Source organism: Hydractinia symbiolongicarpus, chromosome 11 (genome assembly GCF_029227915.1).
Source record: "Hydractinia symbiolongicarpus strain clone_291-10 chromosome 11, HSymV2.1, whole genome shotgun sequence".
NCBI lineage: Eukaryota > Metazoa > Cnidaria > Hydrozoa > Anthoathecata > Hydractiniidae > Hydractinia > Hydractinia symbiolongicarpus.
Window position 1 is genome coordinate 7,931,959 of NC_079885.1, and position 19,768 is coordinate 7,951,726.

General features: G+C 34.1%; 2 protein-coding genes across 2 annotated transcripts; both read left to right on the forward strand.

Annotated features, from left to right (window-relative positions):
* Positions 1 to 1,557: 1,557 nt before the first annotated feature.
* Positions 1,558 to 6,888, forward strand: LOC130614347 (small nuclear ribonucleoprotein Sm D1-like). The gene is made up of 3 exons (XM_057435770.1): positions 1,558 to 1,713; positions 5,221 to 5,297; positions 6,459 to 6,888. Exons 1-3 carry the CDS (start codon positions 1,700 to 1,702, stop codon positions 6,749 to 6,751), a joined length of 384 nt encoding a protein of 127 aa, XP_057291753.1. The 5' UTR covers positions 1,558 to 1,699; the 3' UTR covers positions 6,752 to 6,888.
* A 3,185-nt stretch (positions 6,889 to 10,073) lies between these two features.
* LOC130613401 (interferon-induced, double-stranded RNA-activated protein kinase-like) lies at positions 10,074 to 12,766 on the forward strand. Its single transcript, XM_057434751.1, has 9 exons — positions 10,074 to 10,100; positions 10,312 to 10,408; positions 10,696 to 10,766; positions 10,853 to 10,920; positions 11,052 to 11,106; positions 11,148 to 11,243; positions 11,435 to 11,869; positions 12,061 to 12,198; positions 12,563 to 12,766. Exons 1-9 carry the CDS (start codon positions 10,074 to 10,076, stop codon positions 12,764 to 12,766), a joined length of 1,191 nt encoding a protein of 396 aa, XP_057290734.1.
* Positions 12,767 to 19,768: the final 7,002 nt, after the last annotated feature.

Below are 19,768 nucleotides of genomic sequence, written 5' to 3' on the forward strand. Positions count from 1 at the left end.
ACAAAGTAAAAGTCTGACCTCTCTATCAAAATAATGCTGAACAAGATAATGTAACTTAGAAGATTACGAAAAGCTTCGTGAAAAATTTATTTTTTAACCAAGTATTTTATTGATTATTAATACTTATTTATGGCTGAAGACTTGCACAAAAAAGTAAATAAATACAACGAAAAACAAACACCGATGAAAGAAAAGTGTGATAAGAAGAAAAAAAAAGGAGAAGAAAACTTAAAAAATGTTATAGTGCGACCCTCCGAAAATAATTATTAGTTTGACCCTGCGAAAGTAATTATTTTGCACTAAATTAGAGGAATGACGGTACATAACGCAGCATTTTTAGCGGGAACTTGCCATATTATATGCTACTGAATCCGAAAAGCCATTTACTGAGTTCTACCCACACATTCTTAATAATTACTTTATCTTTTACGAGGAGCGAATTCCAAAATGGAGTACATTATTTAAGATGAGAAGATGCGGACTGAAAAATTAAAGAATATATTCCTTAAACTTTCCCTATTTAAAAAATACAGTAATCTAAGTTTATAGTAGCAGCAAAATTACCATGACTTTTGCTAATTGTTGCTACCTCGAAGAGTATTGTAGTTATACACGTTTATTTAGCACGGTTAATATTTGATCCATTCCCCCATGCCGGGATTAATTTTTGTTGGAAACCGTTATCGCAGTTATAGCGGACATTTTTGCAAAGAAACTCCGCGAGCTCGTCATCCTCGTTCCCAGAGTTTGTTGGCGCTTCCTTGACAGCTAACACAGTGTTTTGCCGCTGGCACTGATGTCAAAATGGAAGAAAGGAGAGGTTGCGAGCTCAAAACAAAGTAAAAACAAGAACATTTTGTTTATGACTACGTGAAATTTAATATCTATGATAACAAATGGTTTCAGGTTTTTGTGTCTCTCGCAAAAAACATATCGCATACTTTCAGTTTCACGCGCAAGCGAATGCGAAGCTACACCTTGTATAAGAAAATGCTACATATCCTGGGATTGAGGTTAAGCAAAACTGAAAAGTGTTGCAATCTGTTAATTAAATGGAGTTTTCAGTTGTCCCAGTCAAGGTGTCTATTTTTTCTCCCCTGCAGACTATGGTGATAGTCCTTGTCTGCACACAAAGCCAACCTCGTACCTCGTACTTCTAAGCCGCATATTAATTAAGCGTAAAAAAAGCACTGGGAAAAAAGTTTTTGATTATCTTTAAAAAATGTTCGTCATTTCTACCTGATAATATGAAGCAAAATGAAGTTTTAAATATAAAACAAACTTTGTCCCGGTCCGTCGCTGTACTACACCATCACATAACCCTGTCAACAAAGCCTCCTGCACATATGGTTATTACCTCACCAAAAAATACTCGTGCGATGGTATATAAAATTTCAGGACCAAATAAAGCTAAATGTAATTATGTTAAAATGTTTATTTTGCAACAATTGAATAAGTATTAAAAGAAGTTAAACTTATTTCCACAAAATAGTACTCCGTAATGGCTTTTTGTTTAATTTATCAGTATTTTGTTAAGAGAACAGTTGAAAATTGCTGGTCACTATTTTATGTCGCAAGCTCATCGGCGGGAGACTTCAGTCTTGTTTCTGCCTTCGTTAATGGCGGTTTAATTTTTGGAAGTCTGCTCATTTCTTGGGTGGAATAATCTTAATTTATCTTCTAACTGTATGATTCAAAGATGAAATTGGTCAGGTAAGACCGTATATCAATTTTTGCAGGCTTAGTTATTTTTGTTATTTTTAAGAAGTTAAACTCTAGCTACCAATTTTAACCCAAACACAAAAAACGTTTTGCAAACGTAGGAAAAGGCGTTAATTCATGTACAGTGCATTCTTCTTTTAGTTACATTTCCCGTACTTTGAATTAAGAAACCACACGAGATTGGAGCCCAAAATCTGTTCTGTTTTATCGTGATAGCCCTTTTTAAATGTTCGAAAGTATTCAACCGCTGCAAATCCGTTATAAATGCTCCCGTCTTTAGACTATTTCGTTTATTTATTAAAACCTGCTTTTAATGTGATCTTTCTTTCGTTTTTTTAATGTGGTGTTAAATTCCTAAAAGGTCGGTCAATTGGCCAGCGAAAAAACTCAAAAAATTGAGAAAAATTGTTTAGCTACAACTATCAAACCATAAATGCGCACCATTACGCTTTGTTTAATTGGACATCTGCAGGTCATTTTAAACTCATGACCAAGCACATAGGTACATACGATAGGTATATACTAGGTACTTGCTGTGGGGAGAGACAATACACCTTTACGATAATTCGGAAAAATTAACACTCCATCGCAGCTTATGTGGCGATCAGAGGAGGTAAACATCGCACTTTTATATTACCTTCCGTTAGCTAATTATTCTTCCATTTCCATATTTTTTTATACCCTGGGAAATTTAAAAAATGGCAGATGTAGAATAAATGTGATTCGTCAATTAAGCAAAATGTCAATCATCACTACGGCAACAAAGCTGAACCGAATCGCCGAATAAGCATGAATATTTTTTGTTGCTTTTCTCTGGCTCTCAATCTCAAAAATTGCAATAAAAAATAGGGATGTTGGGCGACTCTAACATCAAAATATATTTGTGATTTGGCGATCAGAGGAGGTAAACATCGCACTTTTATAAGAGTTTATTAAGGAGAAAACACGTTTTTTCGTGATAACTTTTCTTGCTGTGTTTTGTTTTTAATGAAAAGTACACATAAGTTGTATCTTATTATTATTAACGTTTCCTGAAAATTTAAAAGAAATTGATACGACGGAAGTTAAAAAACTGGAGAAAACACACTTTCGTCTCTAACAAACTCTCATAAAAACACGATTTTTACCTCCTTTTTTCCGATATTGTAACACGATGGAGAACCGTAGGAACGCATGTACAATTGAATTATCGTAAAGGTGTATTTAGCGATTCAGTTTGACGTCATAACAATATTTTTGGAGGTGAAAAGTTTCTGTTTTTTAGGTGAAAAGAGTGCAGAGCTAGACACGTTTTGGAGATTTAAGAACAATGTTAGGAAGTTTGATCAAAGATAATTTTTTGGAGCAAAATCTAGATAGCTTCTTCTCCTTCTTCTTAAGCATCATTTCCAGACAGATTTTTATTGTGTTGTTACCTTTCGTTAGCTAATTATTCTTCATTTCCACATTTTTTAGCATTCTTCCCCCCTACGAACTAGGTTTGTTTTCACCCTGGGAAATTTTAAAAATGGCAGATGTAGCATAAATGTGATTCGTCAATTAAGCAAAATGTCAATTATCACTACGGCAACAAAGCTGAACCGAATCCCCGAATAAGCATGAATATTTTTTTGTTGCTTTTCTCTGGCTCTCAATCTCAAAAATTGCAATAAAAAAATAGGGATGTTGGGCGACTCTAACATCAAAATATATTTGTGATGTCTGTTCTAAGTAAGGAAAAACTTTTAAATAAGTTAAACAGTATAATTAAGGGCCTAGTACATCCTACTTTAGTGGCAAATTGCTTATTTAAACTGTTAAAAGCAAAATATTTCAAAATTTTGCTTTTAAAAGTTTGTGAAAATATTTCACACTTTAGGCTCATGCCTCTACACATACTGTAATTTCTCTTAGCGTGATGGTTAAAAAAAAGTTGGTTAACAATTAATTTTTTAAAAAGTTCTTTCATTCTCAAGGTATTTGCATCAAATACTCAAATCATATTCAAGTATAAGCAAAGACATTTTCTGTTGTCAGTAATTTTAGACCTGAAGAGACTTGTTAACCAAATCTTTAAGGTCTATAACAACTCCAACATCATTTTAATTCTAGGTAACAGAAGGTCATAATAAAAAAATTAGTTCACACTGTGTAGACCAATTAATATGAAGAACATTTACCCTAGAAAACCCCAATGTCTGTTCATCATCTGTCAATGTACAGCCAATCATCATATTTTAAACACCTCACATGATGACCATGGTCCTGGATAATCCTGGACAAATTAACTTCTCCTGAAATTCCTGGAAAATCATGGAATTTTGACAAAAAATTGAAGATGTCCTGAAACTGTCCTGGAAAGTGATCATGTTAAGAGAAGTATTTGCAACTCCAATTATGTAAATCTCTTTACAAAGTAGTACTAGTTAAAATCTTTAAGCTAGAGGTTTCTTAAACTTCTTTATTTTACATCATTAAGCATAATTTTTAATTAATTTTTCATGTTTTCCATAATCTATGAATGCAATGTTGTTAAGGTTTTAGTATTTAGAGACTGATATCTTTTAAGGAAGCTTCGAGAACTTTCTTTTTTAGCTTGTTTTATTAAGAAAAAATTTAAATTTTATTTTGAGTCTAAGTTTTTCTTAAAAATAACAAAGCGTTTAAATTTTGTTGAGATTAATGAAAGGTCTGTTTGGCTTCTTGTGGTCCACAAATACTCTAGATTGCATTTATGCATCTCAAAGAATTGCTTGTATTCCCAGAGGTTTTATTTGGCTTGTGATTTTTAAGGTTAGCAATTTCTGCCGGAATAGTCCTGGAATATCAAAAAAAATGTCCTGGAATGTCCTGCAATTTAGATTTTAATTTTCTGTGGTCACCATGCCTCAATGAGTTAGAAATTAATTTAACAACAAACTTGCCTTAATATGAGGAGCCTTTAATCCAGGATATTTATCTTTTTTGTTGGACAATTTACCCATTAGGACGAAAAGGCTGGCTGAAGGGCTGTAAAGCTTTGAAGAATTTAACAACTTTTTAGATTTTGTTTCACAATTATTCAAAAGCTTTTCTTGATTCCTAGAATTTCTGGAATGGGTGCCCATTTAGTCCTGGAATCGCAAACGGCTTTGTCTGGGATAAAATATTGTCCAATTTATTTTTTAGTTTTCTGTGGTTACTTAGGCATATTACCCTCGATTTACTCTTTTCCCAGCTAGTTCCCAATAATTTGTTTCTAAAACAAAAAAAAAGCAAATGATTAAACAATATTTTAACCACATAGTAATCCTGGAATCTAAAGCTGGTCATTAGACCCAAATCAGGAATTTCAAAGGATCCCCTCCTCAGGACGTACCTAAGAAGAAAATGATTTCATGATTTCAATTAATTCTGAGAGTTATGTTTTAACCATTTAAGAAGATTCATTTTAGTTCTCAGAAAGTATTCAAAGCAGAAAAAATACTATGCCTACAGAAAAAAATATAGCTAGTTCTATGTTTTGTGATTACACTTTAGGTTTTTGATGAAACTCAGTCATGAGACTGTTACCATTGAACTGAAGAATGGAACAATCTGTCATGGAACAATTACTGGTAAAACTTATTATTTTTATCGTTTATATATTCAGTTAGGTTTGATTAAATAAAGCTGAAAGAGCATTATATAGATTATTTTATTGGTTTAAACACTGTTATTTTTATTGCAGGCTATAACTTGGTATAACCTGAAAAAAAGCTTTTTTCTGTGTGTTTAGCACAGTTTGTTACTGTAGCTAAGATTCCATATTTTAAACGAGTATTATGAAACTGATGCCCTCAAAACTTACTCTTTTTTATTTATTATACTAATTATTATCCAAAACTTGCAGTATTGCACGCAAAATGCGTTAACCCTATTTGGTCCGGGAGGGGGATTCTGCCCCCCCCTGACGGTTTTTTTTAATAACTCCTGATTGCTTTCTTATATGGCTATGATACTTACTGAGTTTCAACATTTATCTATTAGACACCTGCATGCTAAATTTTTAGGTCCCATACCTTTCAGAGGCTTTGATATTGGCCATTACTCGAAACTACCCCTAAAATCTATATGAAATCCTTATAATGGGGAAAATATAATAACTCCTGTTAGGATTATCCTTAGAACTTGAAACTTGCAACACAACTTTGTTTCATCAAGAAGAATCATTTTGAATAATTTTGACACGTGACTATTCCGATTTCCCGATTTTGTCGGATTTCACCCAAAAATCGGAAAAAACTTTTTTTCGGGCAATTTTTGGCAATTTTTTATTCGATCCATGTAAAAACTGGAAGATATGTTAAAAAAATTTTATTTAGCTTTCAGAAACTTCAAACAGTATGTAAAAATTCGCTCTAGAACAAAAGTAATTATATTTTAAGCAGATAGTGGCATTTTTAACAATTTTCAAGCTTCTGATGACGTCACAGAAAATGTGCTGACGCAAAAATTTATTGCCGCCATTTTGTTTCTTTTATGACGTACTATAAGTGTGCCAAGTTAGATTCAATTTGAACAATCCTATAAAAAGTTATTGAGGGGGGGGGGGCGGAATCCCCCCCCCTCTCCCGTCATAGTATGTTCGAAAAACCCCGGACCGAATAGGGTTAACGTATTTTAACCGCACATTGTTAGCATTTCAGTTGTTAGGTTTGCACTCTTCAATAAACAACATGCATTTAAAAACATGTATAGAGTTTAAAATAAGATAATAATTTTTGCTCATTGTTTAGGTGTGGACATGAGTATGAATACGCACTTAAAAGCTGTCAAAATGACACTAAAAGGAAAGGACCCCGTCCAACTCGAAACGCTTAGTATACGTGGCAACAATATCCGCTATTTCATTCTTCCTGAAAGTTTGCCGCTCGATACACTTCTGGTAGATGATGAACCTAAAGCAAAAGCTCGAAGTGATCGTGCAGGTGGGTTACGCGGTAGAGGACGAGGAGGACCACGTGGTCGTGGTAGAGGACGAGGAAGAGGCGGCCCTCGCGGTAGAGGTGGCCCACCAGGAAGAAGATAAGTTGGGAAACATTTTTCTACTGTAAATATGTAGCATAAACTGAAAGCTGGTGATACATCGTCATGGTAGAAGAAGCAAGACATTAAAAAAATAGCTGTAAACTTTCTCTTCTGAAAAAGAATTTTCGTAAATATAAATTTTATGTATTTCCTTGTGATTAATTTGCGAACGGGTGATAACAAAATGTTTTTAAAAGTTGTCATACTTATTCAGAGCGTGTCCACTCCGCCATGAATTTCAAAAATATCAGGAAAACGTCAGAATAGGATTTTGGATTCAAATGGCCAATCAGAACGACTTTTCCAAATTATGACAAAGCTTATATGCAAAAACTGTTCAATTTTTTTACAGTCTGTTCTGATACATGTTTTTTTCTTATTAGCATTGAATTTTTGAAATCAGGCACGGGTATGCTTAGCATTAATTACAGAAGATGCTCACATTATGCTAGGAATATGCTTATTTCCGTTACCGTGTCAAACCCAATAACCAAAATAAAGAACAAAGATTCAAATATGTTAAACTATGCAGCGAAACAAGGGCTCACATTTATGCTTGCAATATGCTTATTTTTTCACTAACCCTGTGCCTAAAAATGCTTATAAACGTTATGCTTATAAAAAAAACATGGAGGTTTTGTCATTAGGCTTGTTAAATTTTCACATAGCATTTAAGTGTGTTTATTCAGACATAAAAATTAGGACGTGTTTACATTTAGGGGTTTGGGAACGTTCACCCAATGCTTTTTAAATGAAAAGTTACTGATGCTCTAACTAAGAATACTAGCTCTTTTGTTATTGTACTAGTTATGTACCCTCTACTCTGACCATGTTCACATCTTGGTTGACAGATATCATTCCGGAATGTAATGTGTACAGGCAAACTAGAACTGACTCAAATGTGTACAGGCAAATTAGAACTGACTTAAAAGTGAATCGCCTAATACATCAAGTGAGAACTTGAGCTTTTATTTTTGTTCGCAGGATACTGTTGCAGTATCAGAGCAAAAGCATTTCACTTTTTGCATTAAAACGGACGCGTTCCATACCGAACAGGCTCACCTTTGTGTGGACAGACACCCTATCTGCAACGTGTGAATAGGGCATCAGTAGGGTGCGCTAAACCGATGCGCGATGCTGAAAATGATAACAGTTTATTTACTTTTTCCAAAATTTAATGAACCCAGATTAACATAAATATTAAAACTCTCACCTTTCCCTTACACGAGTTGCAAAATTGCCTTCGCTTATAACTTTGTTGTTTGCATGCTTGAAATAACGTACTTAATTAATGTTAATAAGTACATCTGTGAGGGTCGATAAATTTAAGTCAGTATTTGAAAGTCGACAAAAACTGAGTCCATTTATGAACATTGACAAATCTTAACTTCAATGTATACACCAGCCTGTACCAACAAATATTGAAGCAGATAGATAAGTTTCTTAATGTACCACTAGATCAGCTAAAAAAACATTCACTGTTCTATTAATATCATCATAGAATAAAGTTCTTTAAGAAAAATGCAAAGTTATGTTAGATACAACCGACATGAAACAAATAATTTGGTTTGAAACACCTGTGATACCTCAGATCTCACCCACTAACAGGATAACACGATATATTGCAACTAACATGTCATCATGTACAGTGGAAAGAAATACTGTTGACATGAATGGTACTGCGCTTTTGTATCATACAAGCAATATCTAAACGACATTTTGTTTGACTTTTTTAAGTGAAAACAAGCAAGGGGACTTTTTACATTACATAGAATAATCTAAACAAAATTCATTTTCCCATTACATATATTTTCATGTATGCTTGTAAAAAAACTTTCTCTTAAAGATAATTAACTCCTATATATACGGTGGTGTGGCACTCAAGGGCTAAAATATGCTGATATCAGCAGCAAAAATCTGAAAATCATAAGGCAGAACCACATTTTTTCAAAATTACCCAGGGTTCCTCGACGTTGTCCATCATATTGGCCAGCGCTGAAACTTATGAACGAGATGCGGTTGGAAGCCAAGGAAGTCTTAATTAATTTTTTTTTTTTCATTGGATTTACAAGAATTTGAGGTACCCCATAATGACAAGTAAAGAACAGGAACGCCTGTTGATGAAAGATGATCACATCTGGATAATATTTATTTTGTGATTTTAAGCTACCATGTCAGCACTCCAGGGGCACATTTGTCATTAAACAATGAAGTAATAAAGTACAAAAGCTGAATATGTTATTTTATGTAGCTACCTACACAAAAGATTTTTCTAGGTATTCTGTCATTTTAAAGTGAACAGTCAAGACTTGAGTATATAGCTAGTTAGGTATGTAAGGCATTGCATGTTGGTTAAATATGTTGTCACAACAGAAGAAAAAATCTCAGGATTTTGTACAGATTTATTCAATTCAAGTTACTATCGTTGCAGTCAAGAAAATTTGTTGTCATGAACGAAGTAAGTCCATCTTGATCTATGCCCTTCAGTTTGTTTGTTTGTGTATTTGTTTGTTTGTTTAAAATGTGAAAAAGTGAACACACTAACAATGCATCATGAAAGCAGTTCCCCTGAGACGATTATTAAGTGGTAAGACCTACAATCAGTGGCCAATCATTTAGTACAACAGCTTTTTGTAAGCACTTTTCAAAGTGGGGAAAAACCATCAACCTCGCAGTCGGCATGCTTTAAAAGTTGAAATTCTTTATATGCGTTTAAAACACGCTAGCCGCACTTACTAAGGAAGTGCTAAAAGCAGCCACAATTAGCAGAGCTCAAGAGTTTAGATATAAAAAAATAACCCTAATGTATGAAGTCCGCTGTGAACATAAACAAGTTCAAACTGTGAAATCTAATATAGAAATAGCCGAGATTATCACTTGTGGCGACAAACTTCAAAATTTGCAAAATTTGAAACATGAAGTTAAAACCGCTAACCACAAATACACCGGTTTTATAGCAAATGATATTATAATCGATAACCAACTGCTTTATTGCAGAAAACTACCTGGCTTATTGTAGAAAACCGACTGGTAGTCTTGAAGAAGAGTGTTTCTTTCCAGTAGGAAAAGTCATAAGTTTAATCCCTTGCTAAGGCATGACTATAAAATTGTTAGATAACACAAAAGATAAGATACATTTCACTGTCACTGTCACTATGATGCACAAATTTCAATATATATTAAAAATGTAGATCTAATTACCAATGTGTGTAGGAAACACTGATTTCGCTAAAATTTGAGTAGCCTTAATATGTGGCTATTTAAAACTGACAATTTGTTAAAAAAAACACCGAGAATATACCGAAAATAAAAACAATGTTATAATGCATCAAGACACATTGACAACAAAGGTTAGGGACGACTTTTAACCGTGCAGAAAAAGTTAAGCAAGAAATTGAGAGACTGTAAAATTTTGAATGGGAATGACGTCGTAGGAGATTATCTAGTTCAGCGGTTGCTGTGCATACACAGCTTCCATAGCTCAATTAAAAGTTTAAATGCGTTGCAACTCCCTTCGCAAGTCTTTGATAACAGTTTGAATTGGGAAAATCTGGATTTCAGGCATTTTCTCACTATCAAATATTGCAAAACATTAGGATATGTTTAATGGATCTTTTTAAGACCACATCAGCTCCGCTAGATTTAACAAATATTGAATGTATTTATCTGGTGCAATATGTATATAATTTATTTAAGCAAATACTAAGGAAATATTAAAAGACAAACATTTGCACCATTGAGTCGAAGTTACTTAATCAAAATGAACATCTCCTTAAAGCAATCCGCAATCTTAAGTACCTAAAGGTAGCTAAATTTTTAACTCAAACTCTATTCGATAACAGTCCATTTATTTATTTTGTACAAATCTCCTTTTTGTTTTCACTCAACTAGTCTATCTCCTATGCCAACTTCTTTTCTGATTCAGTTCTTTTTTGCATTGTGCAGCTAAGTCTTTTTTCCAAGAGCAAGAAAAGAGACAGAAGAGGAACAGTATTTCATCAGATGGAAAAATGATGGTGGGTTTTCACCAATAATTTCGACAGTTTTTATTGCTTTAGCTTTAAGTTCTCTGGAAGCAAAGTCAAAAAATGTATTTTCTTAGAAAATCATATCTCTGTACATAAATTCATATAAAAAAGCATTATCTTCATTTTTTTACCGTGCTTATGGGTATAAGTCTCAGTTCAAAAATCTCTAACTATTTAATGACATCAAATATATATGACGTCAAATATAAAAAGTCCTCTTTCAAAAAAAAGTCTTTTTGCGAAGAGTCGTATTTTTGGCGTTTTTTAAAACAGGTATTTAACTAAATGGTCAATGACAGTTAAAAGTCAGATATATCTAAACATTGTTGTAATACAGACTTTCGAAGTATTTTTAAAATCTATTTTCAGTCAAAGATGTATTCTTTGTGGAATTCACTACAGTTAGTAGACATCAAATATGCGTTCTCAATGCATCAACCTTCTCGTTCTTGGATCGACAAAATGGTACGTTTTTTTTTCATGTTTTTCTAGCTTGTAGATTTTAAAATGCTCAGTAATACAAAATAAATTGTTCTATGTTTCTTGCCTGTTGTCAGGGTAAGAAAGTCCAATGACAAACAGAGTTGGACTGGAGTTAAGTACAAACGTTTAGGTGACAAGCAGTTATAGATTTATATATTTCTTCTTCTTTAAAGCATGATTCAGGAACATATTCATATTTCAACAACAGCATTAAATTGAGCATCGTTGCAGCAAGATCCCCTGCCACTGACAGCTTGTCATCACTTCAAGTTCAGTTTAACAGCAGCTTTGTCAGCTTGGGAAGTATTGTCAGCTTAGAAAGTCTATTGCATACTAAGAGTTGTATTTTGACTCAAAGTGTAGCTCCATCAAATTCACCAAAAGAACTGGTTATCCCTGAGTTGACATCTGATATGACTAATGCTCGTTTTGATGCAGCATTCAAAGTTATGCAGTATTTAGGAGGAGGAGCATTTGGTCGTGTCTTTAAAGCTGAAGTCAAAGAGACTAAAGAAGAAGTGGTCATCAAATTCTTAAAGCGCGAGACTGCAGAACTCCCTGATGAAGTCAAATTCATGCGACAACTTTGCCATCCAAATATTGTCGAGGTAATAAACATATGCACAGATTGAACAGGATTTAGGAACAGGGCACTGAGAATTATAAGAATCTAGGGTGGATTTTTAAAAAACATTTCACGCTGCAGCAATGAAGATGCTGTTTATGGTGCAATTATAGGAAAGAAAATAAGATTGTACAGAACAAGAACTATTAATCTTATGTTGCGTTACTTGTTTAGTATCGATGTGTTTCAGCAAATATGGAATATGTGCAAATTGTTATGAGTTGTCATGGACAAAAGTCAGCATCATTTGAAGCATACAGATCTTGTTTGTTCTCATTCAGTGAAACTATGTTGATGTTCTTTGCCCGACAGGTTTGTTTACATTTTGTTACCTTTTTAAGTAAAATTGGACCTAATCTTACTCGAAAGATTAAAATCTAATAGACTAAGAAGTTAACTCTCTGATGACGCATCACGGAATGTCTGAGCAAAAGTCACCTCACATTTAGACTGCAAACACTCCTAAGGACTATGTCGCATAAAACGTGCTCCGGATTTTCTAAAAATAGGATAACTTAAAATAATCCCAACAGTACCAACATTAGCCTTGTTGATCTTGTCTTCTTTCGGAAAGCTAATTATATATTGACCAGGAAAAGGGTGGTTACAAAAACAATTGCGTTATCTGGGGGTTAAATCTAAACAATAATGATGCTTAATTTTTTTTCTTATTTAGTTTTTAGCCGGAATCAACTACATCCACCGTAAAGGAGTTGCGCATATGGATTTGAAGGAAGCTAATGTCATTATTAATAACAAACTTCAAATTAAGATAATTGATTTCGGATTATCCATTCAAGCCTTAGACCCTGGCTTCCATCGTCCCAAATATGACTCTTTCGGCACCTCATTGTACATGTCCCCCGAGTTGCATTTCTGATGTGGATATTACGGAAGAGAAGCAGATATGTGGGCGTTTGGTGTATTGTTATATCGTACGTTTACAGGTTTATTTCCATTTAAGCTGAACGGAAGAGGTTGCTTGATTCCACCAAATCGATATCGATGCCGGCCAATTAGAAGACCATGCAGCTGTGGTAAGCAGCTTAATCTATGATATATCCAGGCTTTTGCCTTAAGGTTGTTGTATTTATTAATTCCACCAATCATTTATCATCTGTGCCTTTTTACGGTCTGATCAATTTATTTATTTTCATAGGTTTAAAGAACTTCTTCTGGCAGCTATTTAATCCACATGGCGGCAGAAGAATATCAGCTGCTCAAGCCATACGTCATTATTGGCTAGGGCGAAGTAGACTTACCAACATCAAAGAGGAATATTACCATCCATTCCTCTTGATGTAAAGTGAAAATACTTGTGATGGTGGTGGAGGAGGAGGGTAGGTGAAGGTAAAAGAGAAGGATAAAGAAGAAGGAGTGAGGTATTCCTCTTGATGTAAAGTAGGAACACTTCTGGTGGGGGAGGAGGCGAGGTGAAGTTAAAGCAGAAGGAGGAAGGGGTGTGGTACTTCTCTTGATGAAAAGTAGAAACATTGTGGTGGTGGAGGAGGCAAGGTGAAGTCAAAGAAGAAGGAGGAAGGGGTAGACAGCACAATATTCGCAACCAAATTGAAAGAGGGTTACTAAGTAGGTTACTGAGGCGAATTTAAGTTGATTGCAGTCCTTGAAATTCTCGAACAGCTGAGTGAGGAATACATTCACTTGAGAGAATATACAGAGCAGCACGATCTACATATCACTAACCTGGAAGGAGACAACGTAATTAATACAACAAATATGTTTAGGAAAAGGTACTGTGTGTTGTGATTCATAATTTATGTGGTTAGTCTTACTGGTTTCAAGGGATAGACCCTATCAATTGTTTCTACGAGAGACCATAGTTTTTAAAGCTCTCATTTGTACTACAGAAATCTCTGCCCAACTCTGCCCAACTAGAAAACGGCCTTATGAGGTGATCGAAACCAAGACCACAACTTTCCGTTGGATAACTTTTTTTATTCATCGTTTTTTCACTTAAAGTTATAACAGTTACAATACTTTTTTTAGAAGTAAAAAGAAGAAACAAAAAAGTATAAAGGTTCAGTCTACCAGTATAGCTTCATTACACTTGTCTATTTGGACAGGTTTGACCTTCCCCAAGTCACTCCAGAACAGTTGTATTTATAAAAATCTAAGGTATATTTTCTTAACTTTATTTTCCGTGTTTCTCACTGCATCAATGATATGTATTGTTAATAGCTACAGTTAATATTGTTTTGGTAAAATACGGAAGAACTAACCGGAGGACCAGGCTTCGAAACGAACAACGACGTGTTGAAAGAAAGCATATAACACAACAAAAGCGAAAGGAAGCTTGGTTGTTTTAACAAGAGCTCGTTTACGCCGAAAACTTTCGTCATCTTGTTGTTGCCGGCATTTGAGACATAACTTGTCATCATATTTACAGGGAAATGACAGATGTGGCTAAGCACCCCATTTTTATCTAAAATTAATTCAAAGTTTATTAAAGACGGGCGTTAAATTAGGCATTTGTGAGATACGTATGTGGATGTGTTAATAAATGACGCCCTATATGGAAATTTGTTTTTGTGAAGGTTCGCTTCCATATTTGTTTGTATTTTCCGCTATAGCGCAAAAAGTTCACGAGTAGCGGAAAATGCAATTAAATGGAATCGCAACCTTGTTCACAGGGTATTTTATCAGGTGTCAGAACAACAAAAAAGGTTATTGACATCACTATCGACCTGTTTAAAAATTTATCATAACACAAGATTTGGTAGAATTCTGCATCATGCACGACAACGTCGCCACCAACCACAAAATTCTCAAATGAAGATGTGTAAAACTTTACCAAAGTCCAAATTATCATAAAAATACAGCGGAACGGTACAGTGGATGGTGAACTTTCAGAATGAATGCCTCTGTTTCACAGTACCTTTATTATGCGTATTATGATCAAATTTGCATTATTATTAAATCCTTCCAAATGCTGATATAAAGTACAACCATCAATCTTACTGTGATACCTGACATTAATAAAATTCGCGATTTCGCATATGTTGTGAACAATATCTTAAAGCTAATACCAATACCATGACCATTTCAGTTTTTGTGAGAGCAACGTTGTATCAACGATGTCATTTGGAAAATTTGCTACTGGTTATATAAAGGCAGACATGTGCTCCAAATATTAACAATTTGTTAAAAGAAGCAGAATTATTCGGCGTTTTGTTTTTACAGTATTTTTAAAACAACAAGTTATCACGTAAATATTGTATTTGGAAAGATCAAGAAAAAAATTGAAAAGTTATTTTGTTGTTGTGTTCCTTTAACTACCTTATTACACGAAAATAACTAGTCTACTAATTAACGCGAATTTCAAAATTTCGCGTTAATTAAAACCATGTTAATTTTATACCTACATAAATTTCTCCTCCGTTAATTAATGGTTTGCGTTAAAAAAAACGTATGTATATTTCAACGCATCTTATTTTTTATATGTACCTTTTGCAAAATGCCTTTCAATAGTATAATGATATGATTTCTAGATCTTCTTTTTAATCTAGAAAGCGTTCAACAAATAATAAAACGGATAGTGGAGTGTTCTTTCTTATTTCTAACAAATTAACAAAAGTCCTTACAAGCGATTTTTTAAAGATATCAAGCTAAAAATTCCATATCTTTAATATCATCTTCTTCTTCATCGTCATCCTTGTCTTTTTCGATCCCTAACATTTCCAAGATTTTTTAGAGTCATCTACATATTCCCCAGACAGCGGGTACTCAACATCTTTCACTTTTTAAATTTGCGTTGATTACCATACACTTAAATACTAAAATTTATAAATTCGCGTTAATTTCATGTATCATAAATAATCCCGCTTCATTAAGTTGACTACTTATTTTCATGTAATAAGGTATACAAATTAGCCAACGCCAAAATGCCTTCCACTCAGCTAGGAAACTTAAGCCTGGTCCCCATTATCTTAGCCAGTATTTACCGCTAACACTACTGCAATACTCATAGATCCTAAATAAACTAGTGCATAATCCGAAATTTGTTTTTACTTGCGACATTTATAGGTTATAACTAAAACTTAAAGAACATAGTTGTAAAAGATTCTATAGTCTCTTACATGTCCTTGAACCTTAAGGGTCCGTTACACGTAGCAAAATTTGCAATAGCAAATAACATACAAGTACTACCATGTAATCTTAATTCACTAAGGATGCTATTGCAAACCCCTTTCGTTTGTCTGTCTAATAACCATGGTCGCACCCAAAAACGTTTGCGTTGCTTTCTTTTTTTGCACTGACTTGTCTTCACTTTTACTGCCAGCGATAGCGCCAGAATTAAAACAACGTCTTCTTGTTCGCAAACCATTTTCAAAATGAGCGCGCAAACACTCACATTTGTTTTTTTTTTTATTTGAAGTCGACAAACCTTGTGCAAGTATAAAAACTTGCACAACTGCTTGTACAAGTACTTGCAGAAGTACTTGTATGTTATTTGCTATTGCAACCTTTGCTACGTGTAACAGACCCTTTAAACTTGTTCGCTCGTTTGAAGCCAGTAAGGCATGGTTTACATTGGTCTCTTTCGTCAAGAGATAATAGGGCGCGTTGAAGTTTGACGTCAGCAAAGTGAAAAAAGAAGGCTTCTTCACAAATTGTTTTCGTATTAAAGTTACATGAAGTTGTCTTACTACATAACTTGTCTCCTGGAAATACAACAAGATGAGACAGGAGAAGTTTCGATGTCAAAATCATTCTCGACCCTAGAGCTCTTTGATGTAAACCTGGAGTTTATCTGAAAGAGCTCTGGGGACGAGAATATGTCAAAATAACAATATAAACCAATTACCATCGCTAGGAGTTTTGAAAGACAGGCAATAAACATTATTATTGAAGATATATATAACGTTATTGAATCACTAATGTTAAATGAAAATATCGAGTGTAGATTCGCCTTTATTGACGACACAGTAAGGAGAAAATTGTCCCAGAGAATCTCTTTAACATATAGACCTTGTTTTTGCCTTTAAAAAGCTCTCAGGACCGAGATTGATGTGTTAAAACAACCCCTTTTTTGTGTCCTATGATTCTGCGTGCTAGTTTAAGGACCCTGAGAAACTTCGTCCCCAGGGTCCTTTTTCGCTTTTATATACTGGATATCAATGGATAAAGCAGCGAGGTTAAACCCTGAAGAAAATTATTTTTCCGATATAATTAAGAAAGGTAATGATATTTTTTGAGTTAAAAAAATAAAATTAAGTCGACAGAAGCAGTATTATATGGGTGGTTAATATAAGTCTTAAGATCGTGCTGGGTCGATATCGGCAATACTCAATAAACAGAAAACTGTCAAATAACAGCAAATAATAAATCTTTATAATCTTCTTTACTTGATAAAATAGAAGAAGCAATCGGTGTGCTACTTTGTTAGGGTATTAGAGCCATAACAATATAATCGGTATATTGCATGCACTTTTAGTGTGTAGATGAAATCTACTGCCTTCCTACCTGGCTGACTATGATCCAAAATGTCAGCTGTGAGTAGCGATGGATAATTCCTGTGTGTTTGTATGAATTTAGGAAATGGAAACAAATAAGGGAATTTATTTTCGCTGCTAAATTATTGCATCCAAGAGCAAAAGTTTGAGAAAGTTTATTTTTAGGTTTAATACTTTAAAAGAGCAACTTCCATTCCGGCATAATTAGCTTGTGACCGCATCATCATTGTTAAGTGAATTGCTCAGAAATTTCTACAAGGAACGCCAATGTAGACTCTTGCTTACAACACACGGCTTTTTCCTTTTAACAAAGCTTGTTAAAACACAGGTTTTTTGTATGACAGTTAATTATACAATTTGTACACCAATTTAACAATACACCTTTCCCGAGACTTATTCTTTTGATGTGCCGCAACTTTTGTTGTTGAGTTTTATTAAAAACGGACAACAGATTTGAATTCCTTATCAAAAATGCCATAATCAAAGAAAATTTCGAAACAATGCAGCAAGTAAACAACCTGCTATTTAAAGTTTTGTGGCATGTCAAACCTCTTTTTGAAAACGAGGCGGGACATGGTAACTTGAGCATTAAGAAGACTTTAACTGTGATATATATCTCCTCAAAATAGCACTTTCTGTTGGCGTATCAAGTTAAACTTTCACACATAAATTAAACATACTATGTTGAATTCAAATATGGTATTCATATTTTACGAGTTTAAAAAAAATATGACTCATGGTCTCGGGAAAGGTGTATTGGTGCACATATACAATAGCACGGAAATCGAATATAATCCTGCAAAAATTCGAACTATCTTTTTGTTACTGTTGTTGTTTGTTTGTTTGTTTGCGGCATGTTTTGCACTAGAAATGTTTTGTAACCTCCACACATGTAATCTCGTTTATAGGTTTTCTTAATTTATTAGTGTTCTAATATAAAAAATTTAAGATCCTGGCACAGAGATTAGCAAAACATAAAATCACAAAATGTGGAACCGCAATTCTCTTCCACAAGCTCTATAATTTTGGAATCTTGTGGCGCTTGTGCAGAGATTTGTCTGGTAGAACGCGAACCCTAATTTGGTCCGCGTAGCTCGAAATGAGCATTAAATACTCTAGAACTTCCCATCTAAGCCATACGTAGCCCTTCCTGGAAATAATAGACAGGATCCCTCGATATTGTGAGGCTAGCCATGTAAAAAATGCACATCTGTCTATTCCAGGTCCTTTAACATTATTTTCTATACCGCATTGTACCAACGTCGTTCCTAGGACTCTTTTCTCTGCTAGGCGCTTCTTTTAATATTACCTCCAGACTGGTTGTGTAATTCCTTATTGACTGGTAGCAAGCAGAGAGTCTGGGAACGGGGTTGCAGTAAGGAGCCTCGAGAACAATTCAGTATGGAATTTGAAGAAATTTATGAAAATTTGTTATTCTTGGAAAATAAAAACCTCTGGGGAAATTTCCATTCGTCAATTGACAAAGTTATAACGCAGGTCAGAAAATAACTCCAGAAAAAGGATTTAAAAATGCCACGCGTTAGTCCATAGAAATCCAATTTGGTTCATAATAAGAGAAATATTTCTCATTACGCAGGCTAATTGATGTTCAATTTCTGCCAGATTTTGTTTTGATTAACAACTACCTTAAGACTTGGCATATAAAACCATATTTGAAGGATAAAACAGCTATACATCTATACACTCTATAATAAATCGCTTTTAGCCATCTCTTTTGCGTGGATTCTATGAGTTAAACAAGCGATTTTTGACGTCGTTAGGTTGGGTAATTAGTCGAGCCTTAAAGCTTAAGTATCTCAGAGTGATGTAATTGCTTCTTTTTTGTTTACATAAAAATAATTTCGTATTTCTAATTGCAGCTACTCTATGGCGAATTTACGTTATTATAATCGTTGTTGTTTTGAAAATTATAATTATCTTTTTCTTTTATGATGAAGTTAAGTTGATCAGAAACACATCATGAATAAGGAACGTTTCTTTATTCGTCTATCTGTTGCTGTTACCCAATGTTCAAATAAGCGCCCTATTGAAGAAAATTGAATAAGTACCCAATGAACGCCCAAGTCTACGACGAAAGAGGGCGGGTGTTAAAAAAGTCAGGAAGTTTTTTTAGCAGGAAAAAATGTTTATTCGAGGAAACAAGGAAGCCTTTAATAATCATTTTTTCTGACCTAGAATAAATCTTTTTTTCACATAAAACATTATCATCAATATTATCAACGTCAGCGATATTAAAAAGCTGGTACAGCATCGACCTCCTTTCAATATTTTCCGAAGATCCTTATTCAACATTTGTATTATATTCTGAATAAACGCTCCTAAAACAGCAAGTTTATTAAAAGGGCGTCTTGTTAGAGGGGAAAACCATTTAAAGGGCGTCTAATAAA

Coding starts and splice junctions, on each gene's coding strand:
- LOC130614347 (XM_057435770.1), top strand. Junction 5,298..6,458: donor CTGTCATGGAACAATTACTG/GTAAAACTTATT, acceptor CTCATTGTTTAG/GTGTGGACATGAGTATGAAT.
- LOC130613401 (XM_057434751.1), top strand. CDS start 10,074: ATGCATCAAGACACATTGACAACAAAG. Junction 11,107..11,147: donor AGATATATCTAAACATTGTT/GTAATACAGACT, acceptor ATCTATTTTCAG/TCAAAGATGTATTCTTTGTG. Junction 12,199..12,562: donor TGATGTTCTTTGCCCGACAG/GTTTGTTTACAT, acceptor TTTCTTATTTAG/TTTTTAGCCGGAATCAACTA.